Source organism: Ambystoma mexicanum, chromosome 6q (assembly GCF_040938575.1).
Source record: "Ambystoma mexicanum isolate Mex_15411 chromosome 6q, UKY_AmexF1_1, whole genome shotgun sequence".
NCBI lineage: Eukaryota > Metazoa > Chordata > Amphibia > Caudata > Ambystomatidae > Ambystoma > Ambystoma mexicanum.
The window spans coordinates 1,666,517,536-1,666,539,145 of record NC_090937.1 but is presented as its reverse complement, the minus strand read 5'-3'; the positions used below and the strand labels follow the sequence as shown (position 1 = coordinate 1,666,539,145).

The 21,610-nt window shown below is 50.6% G+C and overlaps 1 protein-coding gene across 3 annotated transcripts in view; it reads right to left on the bottom strand.

The window, feature by feature from the left end:
• M1AP (meiosis 1 associated protein) overlaps positions 1–21,610 on the bottom strand; it is a 568,197-nt gene that overhangs the window by 41,903 nt on the left and 504,684 nt on the right. For all 3 annotated transcript variants that reach the window (XM_069632517.1, XM_069632519.1, XM_069632518.1), the window contains exons 8-9: positions 18,358–18,564; positions 17,167–17,328 (exon numbers count right to left, since the gene is read on the bottom strand). In XM_069632517.1, coding sequence (XP_069488618.1) covers positions 17,167–17,328; positions 18,358–18,564 — 369 coding nt within the window. The remainder of the gene's footprint in view (positions 1–17,166; positions 17,329–18,357; positions 18,565–21,610) is intronic.

Below are 21,610 nucleotides of genomic sequence, written 5' to 3'. Positions count from 1 at the left end.
ATACCCTTGGTGCTGAAGCTATCCCGAAGGGCAGTACCTTGAATTGGTAGTGTCGACTGTCCACCTTGAAACGCAAATACTTTCTGTGCGCTGGGAACATGGAAATATGAAAATAAGCATCTTTCATATCCAAGGTTGCCATGTAATCCCCCTTTTTTAGGAGGGGGATTACCTCTTGTAGCGTGGTCATACGAAATTTTTGGGGCTTGACATACTTGTTGGCAGGCCGTAAATCCAATACTGGGCGCATTGTCAAATCTTTCTTTGGCACAAGGAAGTAAGTTGAATAAATACCCTTGTTTACCTGGTGTCCCGGGACGAGTTCTATCGCGTCCTTTTCTAGCAGAATGGCAATCTCCTCGAGGAGAATCTTCTGATGTTCTAAAGAGTGTACTCTTTGTCGTGGAGAATGGTTCCGGGGACGCTGCAGTAGTTCTATACAATATCCTGTGGATACTGTTGACAGCGCCCATCTGTCTGATGTGATCCTTTCCCAAGCCTGGGTGAAGTTGGAAATGCGTCCCCCTACTGGGGTTGCGTGAGAAGGGACCCTGAACTGAGCGTCACTGCTTTGGTGGAGGCGTGCCGCCTCTCTTGTTGGGGCTGCCTCTGCCTTTACCACGACCTCTCCTATTACCCCTGCCGTAACCCTGGGTAGACTGTTGGTTGTTGTTCCACTGTGTACCCTGCCCCTGGGAATAGGTAGATCCTCTCTGGGAATTTTGGCCGCGTGGGTGACGAAAATTACTATTCCCTCTATGGTTAGGGGGTTTATTGGTTAACTGGCCAAGGGACTTGAGTGCTTCGTATTCGTCCTTGGCATTCTTCAGTGCGTCTTCGACCGCCTTACCAAACAACAGATCGGTTTCCACCGGTTTGTCCAACAATGATGCCTGGGTTTCTGCCTTAAAACCAGACTGCCGTAACCACGCATGTCTTTTGGTAACAGTGCCTTCCGCTATCAATCTGCCTGCGTTGTCCGCGGCGTCGAAGGTTGCTTTCAAAATGCAACCAGACACGGCTCTACCCTCTGCGGAAATCCGAGCTAACTGGCCCTTTAAAGGTTCAGGAGCAGAGGCTATGAGTGCCGCGACTTCTTCCCACTGATGGTAGTTGTAGCTGGCCAACAGGGTGGTGGAGTTTGCAATCCTTGCTTGATAGGCAGACGTTGAGGCTACTTTCCTGCCGAAACCGTATAGTCTTTTGCTCTCCTTGTCGGGAGGAGCTTCGGACGATGACAAGGGTGTTCCAGCCCTCTTACGAGTGTTGGTAACAACTAGGGAGTCTGGTTTCAGATGTCCTCTTATATAGAGAGGGTCAGACTGGGCCGCCCTGAAAAGTTTTTCAACCCTGGGATTGACTGCTCTGGTGAGGTTCGGGTTCACCAGGCACGGGTCTATTCTCCGCTGAATGGACTTAAGGATAGGGATGGTCTGGGCAACAGGCCTCCTTTCTCCCACTAACTCTTCTGCGAAGTCCCTCTCCTCCTGGACACCGTGGGTGTCAATGTGGAAATGTTCTGCTGCGCGTGCGAGAACCTCGTTTAGGAGGGGTTGGTTATCGACCGGGGAGTCGGTAACCGGGGCTTCGGTCTCTACCGGGGAATCTACTCTGTATGTTTCCAAGTCCTCCTCCTCCTGGTCCTCATCATCCCCATAGTAGCCCGTCCCGGTTTGCTCTTCTACCATACCAAATTCTTGGTCCTCACCAAAGGAAGCCTCTCCTTGATACAGTGAGTATGGTCTTGCGTATGGTTGTACCTCGAAAGGTTCTGACCTCATCGGAGTTTCAAACCGGGGCTTTTTACTCGGGGGGGATAGGATCAGTAGAGCCTGAAGAGTCGCCCCTTGTGGATCATACGAGGGGAAATTTTCTGGATTTTTATCATAAAAATCAGCCAAAGAAGACATTCTTGACATGACCCTATCTATGTCTTCACTGGACCATTTTTTGGAACTGGGAATGACTCTCTCAGCAAGTCTGTGGGATTTATCTTGAGTAGCTTTGCTGGTTTTAGACATATCAGCAGACCTGGTTTTGTCTGTCTGTTTAGGGGGAGTGGTGTGTTTCACAGGTGTGGAAGAGTGCAAAGGTTGTTTCTTCTGCTGTTTTCCCCCCTCCCCGTGCGTGGAAAAATGTTTTCCCTGTCCTTTAGTGGCTCCGGAGGTTTTCGACACCTGGCGTCGTGGATCGGGGTGGTGTCCCTGTCCTTCGAGCGTGGGGCCTCGCTGGCTTTAACTGCGGGCTCCGACTCCTGGAGCGCGGCCTGGGGGTGGAAGTCGTCTTCGTCTTCCGACGATCGAACTTCTGTTAGCCTAGGGAGCGAGGCACTCTTGGCAAGAGTGGATGATTGCCTGGAGTCATGTGGCGATCTTGATCGAGAGCGCCCAGAGGACACCGAATCGGACCGTTCTGTTTGTGCCTCTTTCCGAGAACTCGACGTCGTCGAGTCTCGTTTGGACTTAGCGTGTTTAGTGTGTGTAGTATGTGAAGCACTTGTGTCGCCGGGGGTCTTCCCCATAGCCGCCCTGCCGGATGACGTTCCGAGGTCGGGGACCTGCGCTCGGCTGTCTTTCGACGCTGTAATGCCCTTGCCGTCCGAAAGTACGGCGTCGCTGCCGTTGCTGAAGGCGCCCTCCGCTGCCATGGCCGCCTGCCTGGCGTGGTGGGCCCAACGCTTTGTGGAACGGTCCTTAAGTGTCTTAGGTTTAAACCTACTACACGCTCTGCAGTTCGCTTCGGGGTGGTCCCTCGGCAAGCAGAGATTGCACGTGGCGTGCCTGTCGACCCAAGGGTATTTGCGATTGCACTTGGGGCAGAATTGAAAAGGGGTACCCTCCATACGCACCTTGAGGCAGCGGGCTGTTAAGTGTAGGAAATGTATAAGGTGTACCTATATACCAAGAGTGTAGAGTATGTACCACCCCCCACTCTCCCTACTTGCAGGGCCGAGGCCAGAGGCCTTCCAAGGCCCGGGCCGAGGCCAGCGGCCTTCCGAGGCCCAAGTCCTTCGTGCAGCAGCCGACGGTCGATTTCTTCTCCAGCCGGCGTCGAGTGTCGAAGTTCGACGTTGGGGTGGGGAAGGATGTCAATAGATTATTATTTTAAATTTTTAGCAAAAGTATGGCTAAGGCCAGGGGACTCCGCAAAATGCTTCCGACCAGACCAGACCCCCCCTTGGAGGAGTAGCAAGGCCATCAGCCCCAAAAAACAAATTTTGCAAGTGACCAGACTCTGGGAGGAGTAGCAAGGCCATCAACCCCAAAAATCTAATCCTGCCAGTGACCAGACCCCCCCGGGAGGAGTAGCAAGGCCATCAGCCCCAAAAAACGAATCTTGTAAGTTACCAGACTCTGGGAGGAGTAGCAAGGCCTTCAGCCCTAAAGATCAAACCATGCCAGTGACAGGACTCTGGGAGGAGTAGCAAGGCCATCAGCCCTAAAAATCAAATCTTGCAAGTGACCAGACTCTGGGAGGAGTAGCAAGGCCATCAGTCCTACAAAACTAATCTTGCAAGTGACCAGACCCCCCCCCCCCCCGGGAGCAGTAGCAAGGCCTTCAGCCCTAAAAATCAAATCATGCCAGTGAAAGGACTCTGGGAGGAGTAGCAAGGCCATCAGCCCTAAAAATCAACTCTTGCAAGTGACCAGACTCTGGGAGAAATAGCAAGGCCATCAGCCCCAAAAATCAAATCTTGCAAGTGACCAGACTCTGGGAGGAGTAACAGGGCCATCAGCCCCAAAAATCAAATCTTGCAAGTGACCAGACTGGGAGGAGTAGCAAAGCCATCAGCCCCAAAAATAAAATCTTGCAAGTGACCTGACTCTGGGAGGAGAAGCAAGGCCATCAGCCCCAAAAGTTAAATCTTGCCAGTGACCAAACGCCCCGGGAGGAGTAACAAGGCCATCAGCCCCAAAAATCAAATCGTGCTAGTGACCAGACTCTGGGAGGAGTAGCAAGGCCATCAGCCCCAAAAGTTAAATCTTGCCAGTGATCAGACTCTGGGAGGAAGAGCAAGGCCGTCAGCCCCAAAAGATCAACTCTTGCAAGTGACCAGTCTCTGGGAGGAGTAGCAAGGCCATCAGCCCCAGAAATCAAATCTTGCTAGTGACCAAACGCCCTGGGAGGAGTAACAAGGCCATCAGCCCCAGAAATCAAATCTTGCTAGTGACCAGACTCTGGGACGAGTAGCAAGGCCATCAGCCCCAAAATCAAATCTTGCCAGTGACCAAACCCCCCCAGGAGGAGTAGCAAGGCCATCAGCCCCAAAAAACAAATTTTGCAAGTGACCAAACGCCCTGGGAGGAGTAACAAGGCCATCAGCCCTAAAAATCAAATCTTGCCAGTGACCAGACTCTGGGAGAAGTAGCAAGGACCCCCCGGGAGGAGTAGCAAGGCCATCAGCCCCAAAAATCAAACCTTGCCAGTGACCAGACCCGCCGGGAGGAGTAGCAAGGCCTTCAGCCCTTAAAATCAAATCATGCCAGTGACAGGACTCTGGGAGGAGTAGCAAGGCCATCAGCCCGAAAATCAAATCTTGCAAGTGACCAAACGCCCTGGGAGGAGTAACAAGGCCATCAGCCCCAAAAATCAAATCTTGCAAGTGACCAGACTCTGGGAAGAGTAGCAAGGCCATCAGCCCCAAAAATCTAATCTTGCCAGTGACCAGACCCCCCCGAGAGGAGTGGCAAGGCCATTAGCCCCAAAAAATTAATCTTGTAAGTGACCAGACTCTGGGAGGAGTAGCAAGGCCATCAGCCCCCAAAAACCAAATCTTGCCAGTGACCAGACTCTGGGAGGAGTAGCAAGGTCATATACCCTAAAAATCAAATCTTGCAAGTGACCAGACTCTGGGAGGAGTAGCAAGGCCATCAGCCCCAAAAATCAAATCATGCCAGTGACGAGACTCTGGGAGGAGTAGCAAGGTCATATACCCTAAAAATCAAATCTTGCAAGTGACCAGACTCTGGGAGGAGTAGCAAGGCCATCAGCCACAAAAATCAAATCTTGCCAGTGACCAGACCCCCCCCCCCCCGGGAGGAGTAGCAAGGCCATCAGCCCCAAAAATCAAATCTTGCAAGTGACCAAAGACCCTGGGAGGAGTAACAAGGCCATCAGCCCCAAAAATCAAATCTTGCCAGTGACTAGACTCTGGGAGGAGTAGCAAGGCCATCAGCCCCGAAAATCAAATCTTGCCACTGACCGGACTCTGGGAGGAGTAGCAAGGCCTTCAGCCCCAAAAATCAAATTTTGCCAGTGACCGGACTCTGGGAGGAGTAGCAAGGCCATCAGCCCCCAAAAAAATTTTTGCAAGTGACCAGTCTCTGGGAGGAGTAGCAAGGCCATCAGCCCCAAAAATCAAATCTTGCCAGTGACCAGACCCCCCCGGGAGGAGTAGCAAGGCCATCAGCCCCAAAAACAAATTTTGCAAGTGACCAGTCTCTGGGAGGCGTAACAAGGCCATCAGCCCCGAAAATCAAATCTTGCCACTGACCGGACTCTGGGAGGAGTAACAAGGCCAATAGCTCCAAAAATCAAATCTTGCCAGTGACCAGACCCCCCCCCGGGAGGAATAGCAAGGCCATCAGCCCCATAAGTGACCAGACTCTGGGAGGAGTAGCAAGGCCATCAGCCCCCAAAAAACAAATCTTGCTAGTGACCAGACCCGCCGGGTGGAGTGGCAAGGCCTTCAGCCCCAAAAATCAAATCTTGCAAGTGACCAGACTCTGGGAGGAGTAGCAAGGACCCCCCGGGAGGAGTAGCAAGGCCGTCAGCCCCAAAATATCAACCCTTGCAAGTGACCAGACTCTGGGAGGAGTAGCAAGGCCATAAGCCGCAAAAGATAACTCTTGCCAGTGACCAAATGCCCTGGGAGGAGTAACAAGGCCATCAACCCCAAAAATCAAATCTTGCTAGTGACCAGACTCTTGGACGAGTAGCAAGGCCATCAGCCCCGAAAATCAAATCTTGCCACTGACCAGACTCTGGGAGGAGTAGCAAGGCCTTCAGCCCCAAAAATCAAATCTTGCCAGTGACCAGACTCCCCTCCCCCGGGAGGCGTAACAAGGCCAATAGCTCCAAAAATCAAATCTTGCCAGTGACCAGACTCCCCCGGGAGGAATAGCAAGGCCATCACCCCCAAAAACTAATCTTGTAAGTGACCAGACTCTGGGAGGAGTAGCAAGGCCTTCAGCCCTTAAAATCGAATCATGCCAGTGACAGGTCTCTGGGAGGAGTAGCAAGGCCATCAGCCCTAAAATCAAATCTTGCAAGTGACCAAATGCCCTGGGAGGAGTAACAAGGCCATCAGCCCCAAAAATCAAATCTTGCCAGTGACCAGAACCCCCCGAGAGGAGTGGCAAGGCCATTAGACCCAAAAAATTAATCTTGTAAGTGACCAGACTCTGGGAGGAGTGGCAAGGCCATCAGCCCTAAAAATCAAATCTTGCCAGTGTCAGACTCTGGGAGGAGTAGCAAGGCCATCAGCCCCAAAAATCAAATCTTGCCAGTGACCAGACTCTGGGAGGATTAGCAAGGCCATCAGTCCCCAAAAAACAAATCTTGCAAGTGACCAGACTCTGGGAGGAGTAGCAAGGCCATCAGCCCCAAAAGTTAAATATTGCCAGTGACCAGACCCCCACCGGGAGGAGTAGCAAGGTCATCAGCCCCAAAAGTTAAATATTGCTAGTGACCAGACTCTTGGACGAGTAGCAAGGCCATCAGCCCCGAAAATCAAATCTTGCCACTGACCAGACTCTGGGAGGAGTAGCAAGGCCTTCAGCCCCAAAAATCAAATCTTGCCAGGGACCAGACTCCCCTCCCCCGGGAGGCGTAACAAGGCCAATAGCTCCAAAAATCAAATCTTGCCAGTGACCAGACCCCCCCGGGAGGAATAGCAAGGCCATCACCCCCAAAAACTAATCTTGTAAGTGACCAGACTCTGGGAGGAGTAGCAAGGCCATCAGCCCCCAAAAATCTAATCTTGCAAGTGACCAGACTCTGGGAGGAGTAGCAAGGACCCCCGGGGAGGAGTTGCAAGGCCATCAGCCCTAAAATCAAATCTTGCAAGTGACCAAATGCCCTGGGAGGAGTAACAAGGCCATCAGCCCCAAAAATCAAATCTTGCCAGTGACCAGAACCCCCCGAGAGGAGTGGCAAGGCCATTAGACCCAAAAAATTAATCTTGTAAGTGACCAGACTCTGGGAGGAGTAGCAAGGCCATCAGCCCCCAAAAACCAAATCTTGCAAGTGACTAGACTCTGGGAGGAGTAGCAAGGCCATCAGCCCCAAAAACAAATCTTGCTAGTGAACAGACTATGGGAGGAGTAGCAAGGACCCCCCGGGAGGAGTAGCAAGGCCATCAGCCACAAAAATCAAATCTTGCCAGTGACCAGACCCCCCCGGGAGGAGTAGCAAGGCCATCAGCCCCAAAAACAAATTTTGCAAGTGACCAGACCCCCCCGGGAGGAGTAGCAAGGAACCCCCGGGAGGAGTAGGAAGGCCATCAGCCCCGAAAATCAAATCTTGCCACTGACCGGACTCTGGGAGGAGTAACAAGGCCAATAGCTCCAAAAATCAAATCTTGCCAGTGACCAGACTCTGGGAGGAGTAACAAGGACCCCCCGGGAGGAATAGCAAGGCCATCAGCCCCCAAAAATCAAATCTTGCAAGTGACCAGACTCTGGGAGGAGTAGCAAGGCCATCAACCCCAAAAAACAAATCTTGCCAGTGACAAGACCCCCCAGGAGGAGTAGCAAGGCCATCAACCCCAACAATCAAATCTTGCCAGCGACCAAACACCCCGGGAGGATTAGCAAGAACATCAGCCCCAAAAAACTAATCTTGTAAGTGACCAGACTCTGGTAGGAGTAGCAAGGCCATCAGCCCCAAAAGTTAAATCTTGCAAGTGACCAGACTCTGGGAGGAGTAGCAAGGCCATCAGCCCCAAAAATCGCATCTGGCAAGTGACCAGACTCTGGGAGGAATAGCAAGGCCATCAGCCCCCCAAAACAAATCTTGCCAGTGACAAGACCCCCCGGGAGAAGTAGCAAGGCCATCAACCCCAAAAAACAAATCTTGCCAGTGACAAGACCCCCCGGGAGGAGTAGCAAGGCCATCAACCCCAAAAATCAAATCTTGCCAGCGACCAAACACCCCGGGAGGATTAGCAAGGACATCAGCCCCAAAAATCAAATCTTGCAAGTGACCAGACTCTGGTAGGAGTAGCAAGGCCATCAGCCCCAAAAATCAAATCTTGCAAGTGACCAGACTCTGGGAGGAGTAGCAAGGCCATCAGCCACAAAAGATCAACTCTTGCAAGTGACCAGACTCTGGGAGGAGTAGCAAGGCCATCAGCTCCCAAAAACCAAATCTTGAGAGTGACCAGACTCTGGGAGGAGTAGCAAGGCCATCAGCCCCAAAAATCAAATCTTGCCACTGACCAGACTCTGGGAGGAGTAACAAGGACCCCCCGGGAGGAGTAGCAAGGCCATCAACCCCAAATATTGCCAGTGACCAGACTCTGGGAGGAGTAGCAAGGCCATCAGACCCAGAAAACAAATCTTGCCAGTGACCAGACTCTGGGAGGAGTAGCAAGGCCATCAGACCCAGAAAACAAATCTTGCCAGTGATCAGACTCTGGGAGGAATAGCAAGGCCATCAGCTCCCAAAAACCAAATCTTGAGAGTGACCAGACTCTGGGAGGAGTAGCAAGGCCATCAGCCCCAAAAATCAAATCTTGCCACTGACCAGACTCTGGGAGGAGTAACAAGGACCCCCCGGGAGGAGTAGCAAGGCCATCAACCCCAAATATTGCCAGTGACCAGACTCTGGGAGGAGTAGCAAGGCCATCAGACCCAGAAAACAAATCTTGCCAGTGACCAGACTCTGGGAGGAGTAGCAAGGCCATCAGACCCAGAAAACAAATCTTGCCAGTGATCAGACTCTGGGAGGAATAGCAAGGCCATTAGCTCAAATAAAAAAATGCTGCTGACTTTCAAACCCCAGGTAGGGAGCGTAAATGTCTGCACTTGGTGCGGGAAGAATACCTGCCAGCCTTTTGTTGTCAAGATACCTTTAGGCCCAATAAAGCAAATGCTTAGCCTATGCAGTTTTGTGAGGATGTTTCCTCATCCTTCCAGGGCCAAGATACCAAGCCAGACCATGCTGAACGTCAGTACTCAACGAAGACAAAGATTAGAGCCAGGACAAAGATCCCAACCACAATGAAGACCCCATCAACGTACAAGTGAGCACTGACACGCTAAGCCTTGACACTTGAATTGCTGAATATTGTCTTGAACTGTCACCAGGGAACATCTGTTTAGTATTCGACAAGGTGTTAAGGCGATTTATGTACCACCCTCTGTTGAGGGAACTGCAACCCCTAATCTTAATTGGGGGGTATGGTGGGGGCTAACATTTGACAAGAAAGGGAATCAAACCTCTCTTAAGGATAGAGTGAAAGGCTCAACTCTCAGGTGTGTGAAGAAGGCTGACACAAAGGTACAATTAGTCCACACATGTATCTAGAAAGTACAGATATACTGAACAAATACATACTTCATTAAGACACACATAAAAATCTCTGGTGTCAAATAAGTACTTAAGGTATAATAAACAGTATTAAAAAGATACGAAAAAAACAGTACGTTTCTAAAAAGGACTCTCTTTACCCCACTACCTAGATCTTGGTCCACTACCAGAGGTAGTCTCCAAACAAGAAGAACAAGTGAACCGCAAAGCCGAGTCCCCAAACATATATGAACAGGGTGTGTGGAGAAAAAGTGAAAAAACAACAAAGTTGTGAGAGAGGTAGAGTATAGGCAGTAATGGCCTGGGCCTACTTGAATCATGCCAACAGTATATGTTTAGGCTTCCACAAGCATAACTTTTGAAGGTCCATAACTGCACAGCATACCTGCTTGGAGGACGCTTTGAGCATATCTCGCCTGTGCTGCACTCATTGTATTGTTTTTCAATAGAACCGATAATAGACTTTAAAGCCATCTGTAGGGGCCTCAGGGACGTAGGTCCCAGCTTCTTGCAGTCAAATTGAACCTATAGAAAATATGCTGGTCTCCATCTTCATATTCAACAAAGCTACGTTGAAAGGTTGCTAATTCGCTCTGCTGGACTCAAATCTGGGCAATCTTTTATTTTTTTTAAATTTAATTTATGTAGCGCAAAAGATGAGAGCCTGTGGGCATAGGAGCGCTAAACAATAATATACGTACATAGATCAGAGAAGGAAGAAACAGGAGAGGAGATTGTTAGGTTGTTATATCAGGGTTATTTTGCAAAAAAATACTGTCTTCGAACCCTTCTTGAAGACAGAAAAAGATGAGCATGCCCTCAGGTTGAGTGGAAGCTCATTCCAGAGACTCAGGGCTGCATGAGGGAACGATCATTGTTAGAACATTGCGTCATAAAAAGGGCGGTATTGGTGGAACGCAATTTCCTGTGTGCAGGTAGCCAGTGGAGATGTTGGGCCAGATACTCTGGTCCCAGGCCATAAAGGCACCAGTGAGTTATGCAGAATGTGGATGTTCACTGGCAACCAGTGCAGGACCCTTCTGGCTGAGAAGTCATGACAGCACGCACAGCGTTATTTGGAACCACCTGAAGTCGAAACAGTTCTTCTTTGGTTACCCCAGTAGAAGGCTAGCACAGAAGTAAAGCTTGCCCTTATGATGGCACCCGCAATCATAGCACAGTTTGTGATGCCCAAGAAGGGGTAAAGCTGGGCCAGCAATTTGAGATAGTAGGAGGAGCAGGAGACTAAACCGTTCATATGTGACTTCATAGATAGATTTTGGTCAAGAATGACTCCAAGGGTCTTGACCTTGGGTTGGGTTTTAATCAAACATCCGGCTATATTAACCTGTCAATATTTTTGAACAATTTTTTGTAGTTGCAGGGCTGTGACCACAATCATCAGTTCGGTTGTTGAGTCGTTTAAGGCAAGACCATTCGCCTGCATCCAGGCTTGCATTTTTTCCTACTTACAATTTAGGGCAGTGGAGTCAGTGGTCTAGTCCCCAGATAGTGGCATGAGGCACTGAGTACCATCGGCGTAATTTGCGTAGATGGTCTCTGTAGCATCCAGTTGTTGGAACAGGCGGAGCATAAAGATGTTAAATAGTGTAGGAGATATACAGGAGCCCTGTGGTACGCCGCAGGAGACCTGGAATTCCTTTGGCAGTGAATCCTGGAATATACAGGAGCCCTGTGGTACGCCGCAGGAGACCTGGAATTCCTTTGGCAGTGAATCCTGGAATATACAGGAGCCCTGTGGTACGCCGCAGGAGACCTGGAATTCCTTTGGCAGTGAATCCTGGAAGATACAGGAGCCCTGTGGTACGCCGCAGGAGACCTGGAATTCCTTTGGCAGTGAATCCTGGAATATACAGGAGCCCTGTGGTACGCCGCAGGAGACCTGGAATTCCTTTGGCAGTGAATCCTGGAATATACAGGAGCCCTGTGGTACGCCGCAGGAGACCTGGAATTCCTTTGGCAGTGAATCCTGGAATATACAGGAGCCCTGTGGTACGCCGCAGGAGACCTGGAATTCCTTTGGCAGTGAATCCTGGAATATACAGGAGCCCTGTGGTACGCCGCAGGAGACCTGGAATTCCTTTGGCAGTGAATCCTGGAATATACAGGAGCCCTGTGGTACGCCGCAGGAGACCTGGAATTCCTTTGGCAGTGAATCCTGGAATATACAGGAGCCCTGTGGTACGCCGCAGGAGACCTGGAATTCCTTTGGCAGTGAATCCTGGAATATACAGGAGCCCTGTGGTACGCCGCAGGAGACCTGGAATTCCTTTGGCAGTGAATCCTGGAATATACAGGAGCCCTGTGGTACGCCGCAGGAGACCTGGAATTCCTTTGGCAGTGAATCCTGGAATATACAGGAGCCCTGTGGTACGCCGCAGGAGACCTGGAATTCCTTTGGCAGTGAATCCTGGAATATACAGCAGCCCTGTGGTACGCCGCAGGAGACCTGGAATTCCTTTGGCAGTGAATCCTGGAATATACAGCAGCCCTGTGGTACGCCGCAGGAGACCTGGAATTCCTTTGGCAGTGAATCCTGGAATATACAGGAGCCCTGTGGTACGCCGCAGGAGACCTGGAATTCCTTTGGCAGTGAATCCTGGAATATACAGGAGCCCTGTGGTACGCCGCAGGAGACCTGGAATTCCTTTGGCAGTGAATCCTGGAATATACAGGAGCCCTGTGGTACGCCGCAGGAGACCTGGAATTCCTTTGGCAGTGAATCCTGGAATATACAGGAGCCCTGTGGTACGCCGCAGGAGACCTGGAATTCCTTTGGCAGTGAATCCTGGAAGATACAGGAGCCCTGTGGTACGCCGCAGGAGACCTGGAATTCCTTTGGCAGTGAATCCTGGAATATACAGGAGCCCTGTGGTACGCCGCAGGAGACCTGGAATTCCTTTGGCAGTGAATCCTGGAATATACAGGAGCCCTGTGGTACGCCGCAGGAGACCTGGAATTCCTTTGGCAGTGAATCCTGGAATATACAGGAGCCCTGTGGTACGCCGCAGGAGACCTGGAATTCCTTTGGCAGTGAATCCTGGAATATACAGGAGCCCTGTGGTACGCCGCAGGAGACCTGGAATTCCTTTGGCAGTGAATCCTGGAATATACAGGAGCCCTGTGGTACGCCGCAGGAGACCTGGAATTCCTTTGGCAGTGAATCCTGGAATATACAGCAGCCCTGTGGTACGCCGCAGGAGACCTGGAATTCCTTTGGCAGTGAATCCTGGAATATACAGGAGCCCTGTGGTACGCCGCAGGAGACCTGGAATTCCTTTGGCAGTGAATCCTGGAATATACAGCAGCCCTGTGGTACGCCGCAGGAGACCTGGAATTCCTTTGGCAGTGAATCCTGGAATATACAGGAGCCCTGTGGTACGCCGCAGGAGACCTGGAATTCCTTTGGCAGTGAATCCTGGAATATACAGCAGCCCTGTGGTACGCCGCAGGAGACCTGGAATTCCTTTGGCAGTGAATCCTGGAATATACAGCAGCCCTGTGGTACGCCGCAGGAGACCTGGAATTCCTTTGGCAGTGAATCCTGGAATATACAGCAGCCCTGTGGTACGCCGCAGGAGACCTGGAATTCCTTTGGCAGTGAATCCTGGAATATACAGGAGCCCTGTGGTACGCCGCAGGAGACCTGGAATTCCTTTGGCAGTGAATCCTGGAATATACAGGAGCCCTGTGGTACGCCGCAGGAGACCTGGAATTCCTTTGGCAGTGAATCCTGGAATATACAGGAGCCCTGTGGTACGCCGCAGGAGACCTGGAATTCCTTTGGCAGTGAATCCTGGAATATACAGCAGCCCTGTGGTACGCCGCAGGAGACCTGGAATTCCTTTGGCAGTGAATCCTGGAATATACAGCAGCCCTGTGGTACGCCGCAGGAGACCTGGAATTCCTTTGGCAGTGAATCCTGGAATATACAGGAGCCCTGTGGTACGCCGCAGGAGACCTGGAATTCCTTTGGCAGTGAATCCTGGAATATACAGGAGCCCTGTGGTACGCCGCAGGAGACCTGGAATTCCTTTGGCAGTGAATCCTGGAATATACAGGAGCCCTGTGGTACGCCGCAGGAGACCTGGAATTCCTTTGGCAGTGAATCCTGGAATATACAGGAGCCCTGTGGTACGCCGCAGGAGACCTGGAATTCCTTTGGCAGTGAATCCTGGAATATACAGGAGCCCTGTGGTACGCCGCAGGAGACCTGGAATTCCTTTGGCAGTGAATCCTGGAATATACAGGAGCCCTGTGGTACGCCGCAGGAGACCTGGAATTCCTTTGGCAGTGAATCCTGGAATATACAGGAGCCCTGTGGTACGCCGCAGGAGACCTGGAATTCCTTTGGCAGTGAATCCTGGAATATACAGGAGCCCTGTGGTACGCCGCAGGAGACCTGGAATTCCTTTGGCAGTGAATCCTGGAATATACAGGAGCCCTGTGGTACACCGCAGGAGACCTGGAATTCCTTTGGCAGTGAATCCTGGAATATACAGGAGCCCTGTGGTACGCCGCAGGAGACCTGGAATTCCTTTGGCAGTGAATCCTGGAATATACAGGAGCCCTGTGGTACGCCGCAGGAGACCTGGAATTCCTTTGGCAGTGAATCCTGGAATATACAGGAGCCCTGTGGTACGCCGCAGGAGACCTGGAATTCCTTTGGCAGTGAATCCTGGAATATACAGGAGCCCTGTGGTACGCCGCAGGAGACCTGGAATTCCTTTGGCAGTGAATCCTGGAATATACAGGAGCCCTGTGGTACGCCGCAGGAGACCTGGAATTCCTTTGGCAGTGAATCCTGGAATATACAGCAGCCCTGTGGTACGCCGCAGGAGACCTGGAATTCCTTTGGCAGTGAATCCTGGAATATACAGCAGCCCTGTGGTACGCCGCAGGAGACCTGGAATTCCTTTGGCAGTGAATCCTGGAAGATACAGGAGCCCTGTGGTACGCCGCAGGAGACCTGGAATTCCTTTGGCAGTGAATCCTGGAATATACAGGAGCCCTGTGGTACGCCGCAGGAGACCTGGAATTCCTTTGGCAGTGAATCCTGGAAGATACAGGAGCCCTGTGGTATGCCGCAGGAGACCTGGAATTCCTTTGGCAGTGAATCCTGGAAGATACAGGAGCCCTGTGGTACGCCGCAGGAGACCTGGAATTCCTTTGGCAGTGAATCCTGGAAGATACAGGAGCCCTGTGGTACGCCGCAGGAGACCTGGAATTCCTTTGGCAGTGAATCCTGGAAGAAAACTCTTGTGGTCTGGTTAGATAGAAATGACTGACCCAATTAGCTGCTTTGATAGAAAAATGTGCTGTGTCACATAGTCTGTCCGCGAGAATGGTATGATCCGAAAAATCAAATGCTGCGGACAGATCTAGTAGCACCAGCAGAGCTGAGTTCCCTTTGTCGACTATCTTGAACCTATTGGACCTCAGGTCGAGAAGAGTCGACTCAGTGCTATGGCCTCATCGAAAGCCTGATTGTTTTGGCAACAGAATTTTATATTTAGACAAGAACTCCTCAATCTGCAGCTGTGCCACTTTGTCCAGAATCTTTAATAAGTACAGCACGCTCGTAATTGGCCGATAGGTACTCGGCACATTCTGGTTAAGAGTTGGCTTCATTTTAGAGAGGAGAGGTCTAGGCTTTTTTTATACTGATAGGGACAACACTCTCTTTAAAAGAAATATTTATAAATTTGGTAATGAGAGGGGCAAGTTGGTTACCACATTCTTTGATTATTGAGTTAGGACAGATATCCCCCTCACAGTTTGTTGGTTTAAGATGGCTAAGTACTTTTTGCAAGTGTTGCTCGGAGATGTGCTGAAACTCAAATTTAGCTGTGTCTTCACTGGGGCATACTGATGGGAGGATCACATTATCTTTGGAACTCAAGTCGATTTTGGTTTCTAGATGTTTCTGTATATTCTCTATTTTATTTCTCATGGCTTGTTGGATGGATGTACATCAACTAGATACCTTCACTACCTGCACGGGAACTTGACAGGGATCTTTCAGTTCCTTGAGAATCCTAAATAGTTCACCTGAGCCTGAGGTTGCTCCAGTGATTCTATTTTTATAGTAGTCTCTCTTTGCATTCAACACGCCTTTTTGTATGTTTTTGTGGTATTAGCAATGATGATTTTATCGTATGCTAGATGAGTTTTTTCCCATTGTTTCAGTGCCTTAAGTTTAGCTGCGCGTAGCAGCTGGATGTCAGGGGAGAACCATTTTTATTTGGCCTGTCTTTAACAAGGTGCGTTTTCAATGGAGCGAGGTGATTAACGGCCCTTAAGAGAGTAGCTCTTCAGTAGAATTCAGAGAGTCTAGGTTCTTGATAGTGGCCGCTATAAAGGGGCCTTTGCGTCTGGAGTCAATTTGCGCAGGTTCCTGCACGTTACCCAGCACTTGTAGGGTTTAGTCCAGGATTCTTCCCTTAACATGGATAGATGTCTTGACATGGTGCATACAACCCAGAACATAAAGTGCTTTGCTGACTAATGTAGATTAAGAATCTGTTATATTATCATAGCCCAAATTGAAATCACCCATAATCAATATTTTAGATTTAGGTTTACGGCTGACTGTGATTAGGTCACTGAGATTAGGTAAAAGGTCTGGCATATTCTGAGGTGGTCTGTATATGAGAACAATGTTTATTGTCTCATTAGGGTTCAGAACTAACTTGGCCATTAATAGTCCACAGTCAGCTAAGCCGATATGGTCAATATTTCTAATTTGGAATGTGTTCTGATGCAATAGGGCTACCCCTCCACCCTTCACTTTGGTACGATCATCTCTCAGGATGTTAAAATCTGGGGGCAATGATCTGCCATACAAGCTTTGAATATTGGAATGGCACCTACCGTTTAGGGAGATGTTGAAAACCTGCCTGGTTCGATGATGGGGTATGCAATCCACACCTGACAGTATCGCTTTGTTGAAAGTGGAATCACGCAGGCTAACGATGTGGCAGCCGTCGCTCTGGATCACTGTAGCGTGTTCCTTTACTTAATAGTTTACATCAAGAACTTCGTAAGTGTGTGAGGACAGAACACCCACCGAGCCAACCATCTAGGGCATGCATTAGGGGCAACCACGCCTCATGGAACATGCATCCAGAGATCCACACCACATTTTAGATAACACACACACACACTCGGAACACACACACTACATCATTCAGTCAACACGCAAATTCAGGATCCAAGAGGAATACTATTTTTCAGCACCAACAGCCCACCTCTGTGGTAAAGGTGTGTCTTATTAGTTAACATAACAGATCTGCATGCGTCACTTAGTAAGTGGTTCAGGCTCCTTGACTAAAATGGACCCACCCTCCCCCCTTACCTAGGTGAGGTGTGCAATCCCCCTTAGTGATACTAGATCCCACAATATAAAATAGGATGATACACATGTGAGCAAAGCCACTGCGCAGTGTTCTGGTTCAGGTCGGAAGGAGGCAGTCACTTGTATGGGACCCGATCACAGCCTTTCTCCATCACTGTTAGCTGTGTCACAGGGATGAATGAGAGGCATTCAGAGTGCGCAGAAGAAAGGAAATCACAGACGATGAAGCACCTGAGAGAAGGTGAGGGCTATACCTGTCTTGGTTGGGAGCGTTGCTCGCGCTGGATAGCTTGTGGTGGTGCCTGTGGACGGGTCGGCGGGGCTCTGGCTAGCAGACCTCGGAGATGTTTGTACAGGTTATTTTGCAGGTGCAGGGGATTGTACGTTGTCTCAACCTCCAGGTTGTTCAGCACGCTCTGCTTGAAGATAAGGAAACAGACTGATGACATGTCAAGGTAGCTCCTCCAGCAGAAGATTAAGAAACATCCTTATGTTATCAGCTGGGACATATTGGTGTTGTGTGCTGTGTACCAACTATTAGGTGGTTTTATCTATCTGTTGTGTCCCATAAGTAGGCATTCTCTCTCTATCCAGATATCTCACATCTCAATGTTTTTCATGTTTTCCATTTACTGTTGTGCCTCCAATTTAGGAGTTCACCCTCTGGCCAGGTGAAGTTTAGCCATGCGGCACACTTCGATTAAAATGTGCAGATTAGCCATGTGTTACACTTAGGATAGAATTGCGAAGATTAGCCAATGCGTCACACTTAGGGGGTCATTACAAGTGAGGCGGTAAGGGGTTAACGGCGCCGGTAAAGGTGTCGGAGCCGTCAACCCCTTACCACCTCATTACGAGTTCTGCTCGCGGGACCCGCTAAGGCCGCCTGGTAAAAACAGGTGTCCTTAGCGGGTCCCGAGAGCAGACCAGGGTGCTAACAACAGGCCCGTTGTTAGCACCCTCCCCATTCCCATTGAGCCCTATGGGGGCTCAAATGGGAATGGGGATGGGTTTCTTGAATGAGGAATTACCGTGCCCTTCAAGGTCGGAATGGCCCGGTAATTCCTCATTCAAGGAACCCGGACCCGGTATCCGGTATGGGTGTAGCCATGGCGATAAAGACCCCCTAAGAGTGAAATGTGAAGTTTAACCATGCGTCACACTAACAGTGAAATGTGAAGTCTAGGCTTGCAGTAAACTTAGAGTGAAATGTGAAGAGTAACCATGCCTCACACAGAGTGAAATGTGAAGAGTAACAATGAGTCACACGTAGAATTATGAACTTTAGCCATGCACCACACTTAGAGTGAAATGTGAAGATTAGCCATGCGGCACACTTAGATTGTTGTTTGTTTCTTCTGAATTTAAGGAACACAAGCACAATTCCCGAGAACATCTCTCATTCATCTACTCACACTGAGTTTATTAAGCATCTGGCCACTTACCTGCATCTTGCTGACTGCTGCCTCCGGAAGGTCTTCAGCCATGGCTGGAAAGTCACAGGGCAGTAGCAGCTCCCTCGTTACCACTGGTTTGGCCATGAGGGTGAATGACGGGGAAGGAGCAATGACGTAATAGCCATGGATAGTGACGCTCCATGTGGGGCCCATAGTTTGGGGTTCATTCTTTGCCAAGAGCACCAAATCTTTCTTCTGAAACAAGAAGATTTTTACAAATATAGGTTATCTGTCCCAATGGCTGTGCTTTCAAAGCCGCTGCTTTACACTGGGAATCTCTCAAGGAGTATCATGTTGGGAAAAGAGCAGCGAGATGTGTATGACGAAAGAGCGGGGACTACAGCCCACGGCTTGTACACACTTTCAACCTACAAACCCCAATTACTTTGCAAAACTCTTGAACAGATCATATCCTGTGGCTGACTCGAAATAAACAAAATCCAAATATGTCCAGAATGTCAATCTTTGTGTTTGACAGGGCTAGGGTGTGCTTCTGAATAGGGACAGTTTCTGTGTGCTGTTGACAGCAAAGTGGAGTGATTCACTACCATAGATATATACTCCTCTGCCCGTTCTTTTGTCTTAGAATACGTTGGCCCTAACGGGAGGAATGCAACATTAGTTAACAAGATTTTTAGCTTCGCCCGTGGTGTTACTTTGCAGCTAAAGGAATGACAGCGATGACCCCCTTCCACAGCTTAGAGTGCTCCTTTAGCTAGCAGCCCTGGAGAGACAGTGATGTCCCCCCTCCACAGCTTAGAGTGCTCCTTTAGCAGCTAGCAGTCCTGGAGAGACAGCAACGTCCCCCCTCCACAGCTTAGAGTGCTCCTTTAGCTAGCAGTCCTGGAGAGACAGCGATGTCCCCCCTCCACAGCTTAGAGTGCTCCTTTAGCTAGCAGTCCTGGGGAGACAGCGATGTCCCCCCTCCACAGCTTAGAGTGCTCCTTTAGCTAGCAGTCCTGGAGAGACAGTGATGTCCCCCCTACACATCTTAGAGTGCTCCTTTGGCTAGCAGTCCTTGAGAGACAGTGATGTCCCCCCTCCACAGCTTAGAGTGCTCCTTTGGCTAGCAGTCCTGGAGAGACAGCGAGGACCCCCCCTCCACAGCTTAGAGTGCTCCTTTAGCAGCTAGCAGTCCTGGAGAGACAGCGATGACCCCCCTCCACAGCTTGGAGCGCTCCATTAGCTAGCAGCCCTGGAGAGACAGCGATGTCCCCCCTCCACAGCTTAGAGTGCTCCTGTAGCTAGCAGTCCTGGAGAGACAGCGATGTCCCCCCTCCACAGCTTAGAGTGCTCCTTTAGCTAGCAGTCCTGGAGAGACAGTGATGTCCCCCCTCCACAGCTTAGAGTGCTCCTTTAGCAGCTAGCAGTCCTGGAGAGACAGCGATGTCCTCCCTCCACAGCTTAGAGTGCTCCTTTAGCAGCTAGCAGTCCTGGAGAGACAGCAATGTCCCCCCTCCACAGCTTAGAGTGCTCCTTTAGCTAGCAGTCCTGGAGAGACAGCGATGTCCCCCCTCCACAGCTTAGAGTGCTCCTTTAGCAGCTAGCAGTCCTGGAGAGACAGCAAAGTCCCCCCTCCACAGCTTAGAGTGCTCCTTTAGCTAGCAGTCCTGGAGAGACAGCGATGTCCCCCCTCCACAGCTTAGAGTGCTCCTATAGCTAGCAGTCCTTGAGAGACAGCGATGTCCCCCCTCCACAGCTTAGAGTGCTCCTTTGGCTAGCAGTCCTGGAGAGACAGTGATGTCCTCCCTCCACAGCTTATGCTCCTTTAGCAGCTAGCAGTCCTGGAGAGACAGCGATGACCCCCCTCCACAGCTTAGAGCGCTCCTTTAGCTAGCAGTCCTGGAGAGACAGCGATGTCCCCCCTCCACAGCTTAGAGTGCTCCTGTAGCTAGCAGTCCTGAGAGACAGCGATGTCAACCCCTCCACAGCTTAGAGTGCTCCTTTAGCTAGCAGTCCTGGAGAGACAGTGATGTCCCCCCTCCACAGCTTAGATTGTTCCTGTAGCTAGCAGTCCTGGAGAGACAGCGATGTCCCCCCCTCCACAGCTTAGAGTGCTCCTTTAGCAGCTAGCAGTCCTGGAGAGACAGCGATGTCCTCCCTCCACAGCTTAGAGTGCTCCTTTAGCAGCTAGCAATCCTGGAGAGACAGCAATGTCCCCCCTCCACAGCTTAGAGTGCTCCTTTAGCTAGCAGTCCTGGAGAGACAGCGATGTCCCCCCCTCCACAGCTTAGAGTGCTCCTTTAGCTAACAGTCCTGGAGAGACAGCGATGTCCCCCCTCCACAGCTTAGAGTGCTCCTTTAGCTAGCAGTTCTGGAGAGACAGCGATGTCCCCCCTCCACAGCTTAGAGTGCTCCTTTAGCAGCTAGCAGTCCTGGAGAGACAGCAATGTCCTCCTTCCACAGCTTAGAGTGCTCCTTTAGCAGCTAGCAGTCCTGGAGAGACAGCGATGTCCCCCCTCCACAGCTTAGAGTGCTCCTTTAGCTAGCAGTCCTGGAGAGACAGCGATGTCCCCCTACACAGCTTAGAGTGCTCCTTTAGCTAGCAGTCCTTGAGAGACAGTGATGTCCCCCCTCCACAGCTTAGAGTGCTCCTTTGGCTAGAAGTCCTGGAGAGACAGCGATGTCCCCCCTCCACAGCTTAGAGTGCTCCTTTAGCAGCTAGCAGTCCTGGAGAGACAGCAACGTCCCACCTCCACAGCTTAGAGTGCTCCTTTAGCTAGCAGTCCTGGAGAGACAGCGATGTCCCCCCCTCCACAGCTTAGAGTGCTCCTTTAGCTAGCAGTCCTTGAGAGACAGCGATGTCCCCCCTCCACAGCTTAGAGTGCTCCTTTGGCTAGCAGTCCTGGAGAGACAGGTGATGTCCTCCCTCCACAGCTTAGAATGCTCCTTTAGCAGCTAGAAGTCCTGGAGAGACAGCGATGTCCCCCCTCCACAGCTTAGAATGCTCCTTTAGCTAGCAGTCCTGCAGAGACAGTGATGTCCCCCCTCCACAGCTTAGAGTGCTCCTTTGGCTAGCAGTCCTGGAGAGACAGCAATGTCCTCCCTCCACAGCTTAGAGTGCTCCTTTAGCTAGCAGTTCTGGAGAGACAGCGATGTCCTCCCTCCACAGCTTAGAGTGCTCCTTTAGCAGCTAGCAGTCCTGGAGAGACAGCGATGTCCCCCCTCCACAGCTTAGAGTGCTCCATTAGCTAGCAGTCCTGGAGAGACAGCAATGTCCCCCTACACAGCTTAGAGTGCT